General features: G+C 42.1%; 2 protein-coding genes across 4 annotated transcripts; one reads left to right on the plus strand and one right to left on the minus strand.

Moving 5' to 3' along the window:
• Window positions 1-301: 301 nt before the first annotated feature.
• Window positions 302-2,840, minus strand: lgals2b (lectin, galactoside-binding, soluble, 2b). Its single transcript, XM_015977342.2, has 4 exons — window positions 2,703-2,840; window positions 1,279-1,352; window positions 981-1,140; window positions 302-669 (listed from the first exon to the last, which is right to left on the minus strand). The coding sequence occupies exons 1-4, from the start codon at window positions 2,823-2,825 to the stop codon at window positions 523-525; spliced, it is 504 nt and encodes a 167-aa protein (XP_015832828.2). The 5' UTR covers window positions 2,826-2,840; the 3' UTR covers window positions 302-522.
• A 1,200-nt stretch (window positions 2,841-4,040) lies between these two features.
• On the plus strand, window positions 4,041-13,307 carry gtpbp1l (GTP binding protein 1, like). Of its 3 annotated transcripts, none has more exons than XM_015977343.3 (15): window positions 4,041-4,115; window positions 4,433-4,623; window positions 4,880-4,991; window positions 7,165-7,345; window positions 7,704-7,887; window positions 7,959-8,123; window positions 8,192-8,315; window positions 8,761-8,875; window positions 9,053-9,197; window positions 10,548-10,730; window positions 11,754-11,889; window positions 11,966-12,144; window positions 12,222-12,362; window positions 12,545-12,592; window positions 12,940-13,307. In XM_015977343.3, exons 1-15 carry the CDS (start codon window positions 4,109-4,111, stop codon window positions 13,051-13,053), a joined length of 2,025 nt encoding a protein of 674 aa, XP_015832829.2. In that variant the 5' UTR covers window positions 4,041-4,108; the 3' UTR covers window positions 13,054-13,307. The 3 variants fall into 3 exon arrangements, with proteins under 3 accessions (XP_015832829.2, XP_015832831.2, XP_054590476.1); XM_054734501.2 differs by having other exon boundaries at window positions 4,109-4,339; XM_015977345.3 differs by lacking the exon at window positions 12,545-12,592.
• The last annotated feature ends 331 nt before the right edge of the window (window positions 13,308-13,638 follow it).

Below are 13,638 nucleotides of genomic sequence, written 5' to 3' on the forward strand. Positions count from 1 at the left end.
TTCCTCAGCTTTGGTACAGAGCTCTTTGGAGTCCTGCTGTAAATTGCCTCTTCTTCTTCTCACATCTGCTGAGTTCTGTTCATTTTCTTTTCCCGTTATCCAGTTTTACACTCATCTGCGTGCATTCTCTCCACATCAGAACTACTGATGACTTGATTCTTTATCCTAATATTCCTATTTTGTCTCTTTTTTAATGTAACTTGTTGCAGTTACCTGTTTTGAAAAATCTTTGAGACATTTAAGTTTCTAATGGCTTTATAGGCATCATGCATAGTTTGAAAGAAGAAACATAGAGACACACTTGTCTTTACTTCAGTTTTTATTAAGGCGCCCAGTTACTGACAAGCTGCAAGACAAAAGGCAACGATGTAACATGTACTTTGGCTCCATCTTAAGGCCTTTAACTCTTATTACAACCAGAGTACTATGTTGGTTTGTGACATGACTAATCAAACCTGGGCTCAGAAACGGCTGAAACAAGAACAGGTTGTTCTGTTCAAGGGTCAGAGAAGGGGTTGGCCTCTACTTGATCTTGATCCCAACGATCCTGGCGTCCCCGCTCACATCAAAGTACTGGTACTTGACATCGCCCAGGCGGTTGGGGAAGCTTATCATGTTGCCATCAGGAAGTCTGATGTAAAAATGATCGCTGCTTAAGGTGATGTAAAACTGAAGTGGAAAGAAGAGAGGAACCACATTTGTCAGTCAGGTTGTTTCTTTATGATCCCATGTTCTGCATCTTTACTATTCATTAATCAAACAATAAATCCCACCAACAGTGTTCTCATCAGAGGAGGAAGTTTGAATCCCTTGTTGTTCAAACTATAACTTCACTAGTAAAAGTTTCCCCTAGAATGAAGTATGTGCAATTTTTACATGCTAGAGTTTGACGTATGTAATTTGCAAGACTAAGGGCTGAAATTCTGCACATTTTAGATCACATTGAAGATTTTAAAGCTTGCTGATACTGCCAAACACACCTTGCTTTCTTCTCCACGTGAAAAAGGCAAGAATCCCTCTCGATGCTCTTCACCCCAGCTTCCTCCAGATAAGTGGTTGCATACAATGGAGTTGGAGTCGAAGCGAGGGTTGAAGTGCAGCGCTATGTTCTCAGGGTTGTGTCCAATGTTGATTGCAAAGCTGCGTCGAAGGCCAAAGCAGAGGTCAGAAGGATGTAAAAAAAGGAAAAAGGTTAGAAAACTTGGAACTTTGAGGCAGTACTTTGTCTTGTTTAAAGGTAAACATACATCTGCAGGTTTAAGCTTGGGTGAAGCGTACCTGTTGCATCCACTATTGGGCCTGACTCGGACCTTGAACTCCTGCCCCTCCCTGAATGTCATGCTGTTGACTTGCTGTGAATAGAATTCAGAGAAGAAAATAAGAGCTCATGGATAAAATGTATTTTTGAATCTTTTTTTTATTAGCATCCTCAAATCTATGCAAAATATGTGGATTCATGGATCAGTTTTTTTTATCAGCTTCAGCCAGATGATATCAGTTTGGAACATATCAGAAGGAGAATTTGTGAGTCACTTCTGTAAACTGAGGCTTTGTAATGATGGATGACGGTTCCTGGACCTATCTCAGCTGTTGATGATCAACCAGAATAAAACAACAAACATGAGGCTGTAAAATTGCCTGAAACAGGAAGGTGCTGTATTTGTTCATTGACATGTGACCATTATATAGATGCAGTAAAAACATAAAAAGAAGCTCACACGCAATATGTTTAATAGTTGATTTAATAATACCATATGCTTTTTTCTAAAATAAATGAATGGGTCAATGCAAACATTTGTACTTCATGAACTGATCTCATCTGAACAACGATTTCCCCCGAATTCTGTGAAACTGTTCCACAAGGATCAATAAAGCAATAAAGCCCTTACACATCTGTCCCTGTTTCATCTGGTATCACAGTCAAACATGAACTTCAACATTCTGGGGCCCATATCTGCACCACACCTAGACTTACCTGAGGTTTTACAGCCCCCTATGCCAGATTACTTTAGGTTGATCATTTACTTTACAGAGATAGAGCAAAAGAATATTTAGCATGAGTTATATTTTATAAATCCTAGTAGGGATCTGTGTCGTTCATAGCTTTAGGAATCACATGCAAAGATCATCACCTGCTCTATGGTCCCTGGCCACTAATTGGATCATATTGTTGTAAAAGAGTTTCATTATATTGCAGCAACGAATGAACCAGTGGACTTTAAACTGCATAGTGATGAACTAACAATTCATTTACTTTGATTTACACTTGATTTTTGTCCACACGTGTTCTTTGAATGGAAGGTATTCAAATATTCTGAGTTAATAGGAAATGCTATAAGAAAATGAATAGGAAAAAAAAGCAAAAAAAAAAAAAAAAAAAAAGAAACCAGATTTGTTTTCCTCATCCCGTTTTAGATCTATGATCCATCACCACGTGTACAAAAGATCAGTGTTCGACACGGTCCTGTTCCGTCTCGGTGAACCTTTACAATAACATGCAAATATTCCTTTTTTTAATCAGAAAATTAAACTCCTATAAAGGAACATATTTCTTGTTACGAAAAACATTTTACCGTGTAGAATTAAGAGAAAATAGTTTACCTTGTTAGGATTATAATAGTTTGAGCCATAAAAATAATTTGTAGATATGTATAAACGAGATCAAAGATATTGTATCACTAAAGCTGTTTTACACAACTTACCATCTTGGATGTCTTCGGTGGGTTGTGCCTCAAGTGAAAAAGATCTGCATGCAGGTGAGCACTTTTATACCTGTGGTGAGGTGGGGAGACAGAGACAGGAAGCAAACAGTAGGAAGTCGTCATTTATGGTACATTTTATTGCTAGTGAGAAAAACTACTTCAGTACAATTCTGCGTTATAGTTTTGATGTTTTGTAAATGTATACAAATGCAGTTTTTCTTGATTTAATATGTTCATCAGTAAGAAAGACAAACAAAAATGTACACAGCAGATAGATATATAGGCCACAATGTAGTTGTGTGGTTATTTCTAGTAGAAATAAACAAAAAATAAGTGAACATAAACATGTACTGTTTATGTTTAAAATAGAACTTCGGAAGCCAACTTGTACAATTTGAACTTTCTAGACAATCAAAGTTCGTTTTCACTTTCATACAGGGAGTTTTTGGATTCCAATACTTGGAGTGTATTGGCAATTTTCTTTTGTTGATAAATGTTTCCTAAAATTTCCAATTAATTGTCAAGCCTTTAAAAAAACTAATTTAAAAGTGCATTGAATCAGTGCTATCGAAGCTCATACGTTACTGGAGTATGGGAGTCAGCTTTTCATTTAATGTCATTAAAGGACTTTGTGATAGAGGCTCATTTTATTGTTTCCCCTGATGAGTGGACAGTCTACGTGTCAGTAGGTTTAGTAAAAATCTGTCAACGTGATGGGCGGGACTTCAAGTCGTGTGCTGCATTCACTAAATATGGATTTTTATCTTAACAAACACATTTGGCTATGTTCATTATTAAACAAGGAAATTAAGCAGTTATCAAACAAAAGTATTAAGAACTACATAGCATAATAGGTGTAGATGAAAGATGGGATATACATACACAACAATAATATGCCCCATACTGGGGAAAGATAATGTTAACCATGACATAAAATTGCTTGGAACAACAGCATGACAAGGTGGAGCCACTTAAGTTCCCTTAGCACAGTTTTAGATGTATAATCACAAATTACAATGCACAAAAAATATTGAGCAACTTATAACACAACACCAAAGAAACCTAAGTAAACTGATTGGGAACAACCTTCTATAACTTGTTTCAAATACACATTTCTATAAAAAATATTGTTTCTAAGGGATTGTTTTCGTAATTGAGACCGTATTAGATTATAGGACATTTGTTTAAAAAAGTGTGTAATCCACATAGTAATAAAACAAGCCAAAGGTGAACATTTTTTACTTCTTCAAGTCAGTCTGATGGCAAGATAAAGTTTTCGTTTTTTCGGGGTGTCCCAAACGCCTCATAATCCCGGTGGCCAATCCTGTGTCTCTATTTTGCTAGTGGGCGTGGTATTAAGTGAGATCCTAGTAGTCGAAGCCCAACAGATAAACAACAAAGTTAGCATGCCAGGTAGCAACCAACTTCTTGTAGACATTGATTTTACAACAATGTTGACTTTTTTGTGTTATTTGCAACCTAAAAGTAAACCTTATGCACATTTCGTTACATTTTAAACATACATAGGTCACAGTTGCTTCGATATTTGTTCATTTAAATGTAAACATTTAAATACAAATGTGTTCTTTGGTATTAGCGTTAGCTAGGTAGCTTTGATAGTCAACCCACCTTTTCTGGTTAGTATTTATTATTTAAAGGAGTAAAGAAAATGAGGTTTGTTACGTTGTTTCTTTACTTTTTACTTTAATCTGCACTGTTTGTGTTTTTAGAGATGGCGTCATCCACGGCGACAGAGGCAGCAATATGCTCAGGCTCGTTACCAGTAGCAGAGTCCATAGTGCCTGCTTGTATGTTTGCACCGGACCAGGGACGTTCCGAAGACCCATCCGCTGAAGACAGCTTTGTGGATAGCGAGGGGACGAATGGAGAGTCCCTGGGTCTTCTAGACTTGAGCAACAAGGTAGGCCCTGCTGTGTAATTGTTATTTACAAATAAAAAAGTTTAGATGCATTAAGCGTATGTAGTTAGCTCTCCAGTATTTAAACCGGTGTATTTTGTGCTGGGTTGTGTTTAAGTGTAACATTAACAGGAGATGTTGCATCTACTGATTCAGGAAGCAGAAGAATAGAAAATAAGCAGATTTTTTAAAGTACATTTAGACTCCACAAGTTCTGTTCAGTGATGATTCTCTGTTTGTTTTCACGTCTCTTTCTCAGCTGGTTCTTGTGAGCCCAACAGGAGAACAGTATGATTCGTTACTACGACATCTAAGGGAGCGGATAGACGAGGGCTGTGGAGAGACGATATATGTGGTTGGGATGGGCTCAGGTATGAGTGACACACCTCAAAACAGAACTAAAGAACATCATGTTGTTGAAAGCAATCACAGTGATGAATAATATGTAACAGAAGTATTAACTGTATATTTAGAGGTGTGAGAAAAGTTTTGCTTTCCATCCAGGGTTTCCATACGTGTTGTGTGCATTTAGTGTGGGAGGGAACAGACTGTCATGAAGCTATAGATCTGTTATCTGCTCTGATTGCCAAGTTTCTGTACTGTTGCTTTAACCATTTACCATAAATTATAAAAACAAAACGGGGAATTATCAAACTAAGACTACTGCGGGAGGAGTTATGTCATCGAACACTAGGTCTCGTGCTTTGATCACTTGAATGAACACTTGAAGTTTATTTATTTGGTCATTGTACAAGTTGAGAGTGAAAAATCTCACCGAGAGAAATTGATAAAACACAGAAATAGATGAAAAACCCACCTTGATTGCATATTAATAACTGCTGCTTCATAACAAGCTGATTTCTGTTACTGTTCTGTTTACAGAGGAATTAATTTGAAGGCAAATGACACATTTCTCAAAAGGCAAGCTTACACACTGACATGTTTTATGTTTTAAACATCTAAATTGGGATTGAAAAGTGTTTTTTTTTTTGCCCATCTGCTAAAACGCCACAGCTCCGAAGTGCCGGTGTCATCACTTCTGTCCTCTGTGCCTCACAGGCAGCTCTTTGCTGTTTGGTTTTCATTCTGTTTCACACACAAACACGAGGGTTTTTTGTTGGCAGCCACACTTGTGCTGTTTTGTGCCTGTTGCAGCAGCATGCCTGACCCATGTGGCATGCTGGTGAGAGGGGGTGTTCTTGGTGCACGTGAACTGGTGTCATTTATCTGCGCCATCCAGTGGGACTCGACCTGCAATGCATCCGTTAGTATTCATGGTTCTCTCTGTCTGCTGGGGTTAACAGCTGCCCCGACTCAGCGTTTTGATTTCTCGTGGCAAGTTCGATTTATGTTTACCCGTTTAATTATAGATTCACTAGAATAAATACAATAAAGTTTATCTCTCACCAAATAGAATATTTGCTAAGAAATCACAATGCAACCATAGAAACATTACTTGGTACATATGTTGTGTGTGTGGGCGGGTGGGCTGGTGATGGTGTATGTGTGTGTCTGCTCTGTCTTCTCGATCCCCAGCGAGTCGTGGTGGATGGCTGCTTATACTGAGCCAGGATCCTCTGGAGGTTTCTTCCTGTTAAAAGGGAGTTTTTCTCTCCACTGTCGCTAAATCTCAGTGGCCTAGTGGTAGAGTGTCCGCCCTGAGACTGGGAGCTCAGGGGTTCGACTCCTGGTCGGGTCATACCAAAGACTTTTAAAAAATGGTACCCAATGCCTCCCTGTTTGACACTCAGCATTAAGGGGTTGGATTGGGGGGTTAAACCACCAAATAGTTCCCGAGCGCGGCTTGTCTGCAGCTCACCGCTCCCCCACGGGATGGGTCAAATGCGGAGAATAAATGTCGCACACACACCTGTGTGTGTGACAACTAATGGGACTTTAACTTTAAATGCTTGCTTAGTATGAGGATTGCTGTACTGGATGCAATTTGCTGGGTTCCTTATATAGGAAACATTTTAATGATTGGCCTAATGAACTGACCTGTATTGGGATATTTACTGTGTGAAGTGCCTTGAAATGACTCCTGTCGTGATTTGGCGCTTTATAAATAAACTTGAATTGAATTGAATTGAATGTGAAGAAGTTTGAAAAATAAACAGGAAGAAAGACAGGATTCCTGACCTCAAATCCAATATGGCTGCCTTGCACACGAAAAGTCGTGATAGCGACAGGGAAACAAAACTTTCTTTTTCATGTAATTTAGTAGTTCGTATGTAAATAAAATTTACTTTTCACACATGAAGCTACATCTCTACCCAGTTTTTGGTGTTCTGTGAGGATGGTGGCATCACTTTTGATGTGTTGTTTTTTTTAAGCATAGTTGTAAGAATTCAGGTTATTTTAGGACATTTATGGTCACAGTAATTAAGGTCCTCACACTCCCACTGTCTATTTCTGTATACGACCATGTTACTGGATGGGTTTTCATACGGTGTGATTACAGTGGGATGCTACAAACTCACTGCACGTTGCACATAGATTTTATGGCGAATGGTTCTCTGTTTCTTTCCTGCCTTTTCTGTGCAGATGGAGGTGATTACGGTCTGGATGAGAAGGACATGGAGGCGTCGGTAGCCACGGTGCAGTCGCTGTGTGAACAGGTTGAGGCTGACTTAATCCTGCTGAGAGAGAGGTCCGACACTGGCGGAAAGATTCGGGACTACCTCATCCGTCGGCGGGTGGGGGAGCAGGACTTCCTGGAAGTCAGGTGCAGAAGGAAATGAAGGATTCCGATTTGTGAGAAATGTATCTGCAGCTTTCTGTGAAGCGAGTTTTAAAGCTGAAACAGGTTGAGAAACGACTGTTGGAGCAGCTTTTTCTGTTTTCACTTTTCTCTTATGAAACAAAAGCATCCATGTCACTTTGTTCCTATTAAAGCTGCTTGAAATGACTTCATACTAGATATGACTTGTAGAAGCATACAGAATAAATGATTATGTTTGATAGAAAGGGACAAGGCCGATGTAGGGCTTCGCTGGTAAACAGAGGTCTGGTATTTTCTAAAATCTAGAGATTGAACAATGAATCAGCTGATTTTCTCACTCTGAATGTGCTTTTGACTCCAGAGTGGCGGTTGTTGGGAATGTGGACGCTGGAAAGAGCACCCTGCTTGGTGTGTTGACCCACGGCGAGCTGGACAATGGCAGAGGCTTTGCTCGCCAGAAGCTCTTCAGACACAAACACGAGATGGAGAGTGGCCGGACCAGCAGTGTGGGCAATGACATCCTGGGCTTTGACCAGGAGGGACAGGTGAAGCGTGACGATTGAATCGCCTTAGAATCGCGACGCATCCATTTATCTGTGTATATCTTTTTTTTTAGGTGGTGAACAAACCAGACAGCCACGGTGGGGGGTTAGACTGGACCAAGATCTGTGAGAGATCCTCAAAGGTCATCACTTTCATCGACCTGGCCGGCCACGAGAAGTATCTGAAGACCACCGTGTTCGGCATGACTGGCCACCTGCCTGATTTCTGCATGCTCATGGTGAGTGAGTGAGAGAATCATATTTGGTTTCCGGCGCCTTCTCATTGTTTTTCCATGTCTGCTCTTAGGTCGGAAGTAACGCCGGTATAGTTGGGATGACCAAAGAGCATCTGGGTCTGGCTCTAGCTCTAAATGTACCAGTATTTGTTGTGGTGACTAAGATAGACATGTGTCCAGCAAACATCCTGCAAGGTAAGGGAACTCACTTCTCCTGGAATGCATAAATAACACAGCAATGCTTTTAAGTTAGGGTTCATGCTGCTCAGCTGTTACTGAAATTAAAGATTCTCCAGTAGAACAAGTTGAATAAAAAATAATGAGCTTAATTATAAGAGATGGGCTGGGTTTGCACGAGCAGCAAACCAGTTGAGGGAGAATGTAAAAGATAAGGTCGGGCGATACCTGAACAGATTTTGAAAGTAGAATTCATCAGGCCAAAAGAAGATCACGATGAGTGATCCGTCTGTGCAGGTGACGTTTAGAGGTTTTGTGGGGCTGACACACCTCACGCAGCCATCCACCAATCACAATTGCCCTTACTCGGTTTGTGGAAGCAGACCATCATGGGTGAAAAAGAGCAGTACAGCAGAACAATAATCCCAGAAATCACTTCTCATGGATGGTTGTCTTTCCACAGAGACACTCAAATTATTACAGAGGTTATTAAAGTCACCAGGCTGCAGGAAAATCCCAGTTCTGGTCCAGAACAAGGATGACGTTGTGGTTACAGCTTCCAACTTCAGCTCTGAGCGGTAAGCACAAAGATGTGGAGCCATGAAAGATTTGGCATCCAAGAATTCTTCAGAACAGGCGGATAAAAATGAGACTGAAAACTTTTGGTTTCACTCGTGGATTTTTTTATAGACGTAGATTCCATCAGATCCACTTGCTGTTGATCACGTTTCTGTTCTGATGCTCCTACGTTTTAGGGTGTGTCCAATTTTCCAGATTTCAAATGTGACGGGGGAGAACATGGACCTACTGAAGATGTTTTTGAACCTTCTGTCTCCCAGAACCACTTTTAACAATGACGAGCCTGCTGAGTTTCAGATCGATGACACTTACTCCGTACCGGTGAGATGTACTGCCCACTTTGTTCTCTTTGTTCTGATTATGCTCTAAAGAGGTTTCCAAGAGAAATCAGGCCTGTACTTGTACATCAAATCAAATCAAATCAAAGATACTTCATTAATCCCAGAGGGAAATAAGAGTTTCAGTACACACAATTCAGAGATCAGACATATATGGGCAAGACACATGACAGGAATTGTTAACTGTGGTCATTTGCAACCCTGAGTCGCGCTACCTTAATAGAGATAAGAGGGGTTACATGAGGATTGGTTCAGGTGGAGGAAAAAAAGGCACTTCAGAGTTACCCTCCACCAGGAGGGCAGCTTTGCTCTGTAAAAAAAAAACACCTCAAATATATATATGCAACAGACTTCAGACAACACAAGTGTCCACTAGGTGGGGTGGTGGGCTGGGACTATCCCTACTTCAGTTCCTGCAGCCACTACCAGCAGCGCATGTCCCCTCAGTGTGGATAGGGGGAGGAGCATTGAGGGTTGGAGGGTTGCAGTGACCCTGGAACGTTTCAGCGGCCTTCCCGCAGTCCTGCCCAGGCTGGGATAGGAGACAGAGTTGAGTTGCCATAGCGACAGCACATTCCACATATCTTCTGAGGGGGGAGTTTTCGTTGGAGCCTTGCTGGCTCAATGACGCCAGATTCCGATTAGAAATTGTTTTGGGGCCAGACAGAGATAATTTCCTCTCTGTCTTACAGTTTGTTGGTCCTCAACCTCTCAAAATCCCAATAATGGACATTAATCTATCCCAATCCGTGCTGATTCATCCACTCTCTCCTTGATGGCATTCATCTTTTGTGCCAATAATGAATCTCAGCCAAAGTCCCAAGCTTACGATTCATCTCGGCAATTTTGTGAGTCTGTGAATTCACAACAAGGTGCAATCCATCTCTGAGCTCCGGGATCAGGCCAATATTTCTCGACAGCTCGTTAAATTTCCGGTAAGTCAGGTAGCCTCCAAGGCCAATGAGCAGGAAACCTGACACCAACACCACAGATATCCACACGTCTTCAGAGTCCTCCACAGACAGCTGGTCTGTCCCGGAGGGACATCCGGGAGCCCCTTCTCCTGTTCTCATCGTTAAAAAAATTGTATCAACCGCGTTGAGAGTCCAACTGACGAGATCCATTTTAGTGAATTTCAGTTTCCAGAAAAAATGCAGAAGCAGCCGTGCACCCAGCACACACAGACACAAAGGCCTTGAGGATAAGGTATCGAGGAGAGGAGAGAAGAAAAGCGTCTGCATCCTTCAAGAGCCAGAAGAACTGTTCCAGTTTCATCTCTGAGTTTCTATCAGTACTGATGTATAATGTCTGGTCCTTTCTCTTCTCTTGGCAGGGTGTGGGCACAGTCGTTTCAGGGACTACGTTACGTGGATTGATACGACTGAACGACATGCTGCTCTTAGGCCCAGATCCTCTTGGCGTCTTCATCCCCATCGCTGTGAAGTCCATCCACCGCAAGAGGATGCCTGTCAAAGAGGTTCACGGTGGACAGACGGCTTCCTTCGCTCTAAAAAAGGTTCAAATGGGAACATTTTCAGCTACAAAGAGCTTTTTTAAGCTAAAATTACAATTATTTTTGGTTTTGAAAAAGCTGATATTGATTTAATGTTAGCCCATGCTTTCCACCAAATCTGTAAGTGGCACATTATGTAGTGAGACGCATCGCCGGCACATCCCTTCCCACCATGAGTGTTTCAGACGTGCATTGGCAGTGACAGCATCCCACATATCGGGATCACTGAGTCACTTCGAGATTTTCAAAGCCGTGCGTGATTCCGGAAGTTCACACGGTAACAAGCAAGGAGAAAGATGGCAGCATGCATCCAAAAGGGTCTGGTTTATCTTCTGTTAACTCGGCCACAGAGGCGTCACACGTAATGAGGGATTTCTCTCATTAATTGTGCAACTAGAAATCCACACGTGTTTTTAATTTGAAAGTTGGGGCGATGGTGGCAGAGGAATTAAGTGTCCGCCCTGTAATCAGAAAGTTGCAGGTTCAGTCCCCGTTCAGTCTGTCGCTGTGTCCTTGGGCAAGACACTTAAACCTCCTTGCCTGCTGGTGGTGGTCAGGGGCACCGGTGGCACCTGTGTACAGCAGCCTCGCTTCTCTGTGAGGCCCAGGGCAGCTGTGGCTGTAAACCACCTGTGTGTGTGTGTGTGTGTGTGTGTGTGTGTGTGTGTGTGTGTGTGTGTGAGAGAATGATGATTGTGTTGTAAAGTGCCTTGGGGGGCTCTAGGACTCTAGTAGCCACTTTATCAGATACAGGCCATTTACAATTTGCTGGATGTTTTTCGCTGGTCCCGTGTTTGACTTCCTGTCTGGCTTGGTGTGAACTAGATCTTCTGGAAGTGTAGCACGTAAAATAATAGCCCTTAAATGTAAATTTAGCTGAGCGACTTGACTCTACGCTTCTGGGATGCGTCAAACATGCGCGGCTCTGCAGCCTGTGGAAATGCATCCACCGACCTTAACGGCGTTTCTTCAGCAGATGTTATTTCTCATGTGTGTTTTGTTCCTCCACTTTCTTTCAAATCTCAGATCAAACGAGCCGCAATTAGGAAAGGAATGGTGATGATTTCTCCAAAGTTACAGCCTCAAGCCACTTGGGAGTTTGAAGCGGAGATCTTGGTGCTGCACCACCCAACCACGATATCACCCAGATACCAGGCCATGGGTCAGTCGGATAGGCTGGTGCTTGTTTTTCTTGTTTGTCCGGACACCGTGTGAAAACTGCATCGTTCTTCTTTTAGTTCACTGTGGCAGCATTCGACAAACCGCCACCATCCTGTCGATGAACAAAGACTGTCTCAGGACGGGGGACAAGGCCTCAGTTCACTTCCGCTTCATTAAGACGCCGGAGTACCTGCACTGTGATCAGAAGCTTGTGTTCAGGGAGGGTCGCACCAAAGCTGTTGGGACCATCACTAAGGTACCGTTTTTAGGTTTCGACCGATAAGTGATGTTAATGTCAGGTGTAACCACGTCTAACGGGTCTCCTATGTGCAGCTTCTCCAGTCCGTGAGCACCCAGGCTGCCAGAGCCCAGCAGTCCAGGTCCCAGGCTAGTAAAAAGACTTTCAGAGAGGGCGCAGAGGACGCCGCTGGATCAGCCGGACGGCCGCAAAGCCCAACTGCCACACAGGTGTCGGTGAGTCCTCGATGTCACGTTTGTTGTTTTTAAACTGCTCCTCCGTTTGCGTTCTTGGCAAAGACGTCCTCCTTTATCTCCTCTGGATTTTCTGCTGTTTGTTTTCTGTGCTTGGCTTGTAACGCTTCACTTTCCCGCTGTCATCTCCCTCCCTCCCTCCCTGTCTTGACATGCGGCGTTAGACAGTGGCAGAGGAGGCTCAATGTAAAGATGACAGCAAGGAGACCAAGGTAAAGGAGCGTCTGCAGGAGTCGCGACCGTGACCCCTGCTGCTCGGACGCCATTCTGCTGCCACTCATATTCTTTTATTCCAAACATTCGAGGGACTATTTAATGTTTATAAAAGCAAAAGTACAAAATCTTCCTTCAATCATCTCACAAAATAATCAGCCAGTTTCTACCATCATGAGTGTCATTTGTGCTAAAATGACATAAAAAACCTGAAACATCCATTAAAACATGGAACATCTGTTTCCCTTTGGTGACATTTTAAGTGTTTTAATCTTTATTAACATTTAAATTTAAAGCTCAACCTCACAGAGATGCAGAATAACAGCTAACCCTGTCCTGTCTGCAGCTGAAGCCAGGAAGTGGAGGACGCCGGCGCGGTGGTCAGAGGCACCGAGGGAAAAGCCTGAATACTGCATCAGTAGCTTCAGCCGTACCTGCAGGAGCGACGGACACATCCTAAAGGTCCAGTCTTCGCTGCCTCCACGACTCATCATCATCATCGTCTCTGAAATAAACCAAAAGGACCTTTATCCATCTGCTGCTCCAAATGTCGCTGTTGTTGTTCAACCTCCATCGTTTTTCGATCCTCTTGTGTTTTTCTCCGCTTGATCCTAACGCCCGTTTGGGATCGCATCACGTTTCAGAAGCACGTTGTCCTCAGATGTTCTGTTAAACAGTTATGTGCCGCAGATAAAATTCTTATTTGTACTCAAACCCTCCCAACTCTGAATTTTGTTCAGCCTACCAGGGTCAGAACTGAAACATGGTGAGATCATTTAAAAATACATTTTCCAACAAACATATTCTATTGAAAGGTGCAGTTATTATAATTTTATTAGAACATTACTTTTTTACAAAATCCTCTTCAAATATCCAAGTTTGTTGGTACAATAGATCACTTTTATTCATTTCTCATGCAACTGATGTTGTATAAACATTCTTGTTTCAGTTTTAAATTTAGCTCTTGCAGTTAGAAAAAGGTTGTAATACTCCCTCTTTTTGTACAATTTTCTAAAACTTTTATGTTGAGACTTTCAAGCAAATT

Source organism: Nothobranchius furzeri, chromosome 4, assembly GCF_043380555.1.
Source record: "Nothobranchius furzeri strain GRZ-AD chromosome 4, NfurGRZ-RIMD1, whole genome shotgun sequence".
NCBI lineage: Eukaryota > Metazoa > Chordata > Actinopteri > Cyprinodontiformes > Nothobranchiidae > Nothobranchius > Nothobranchius furzeri.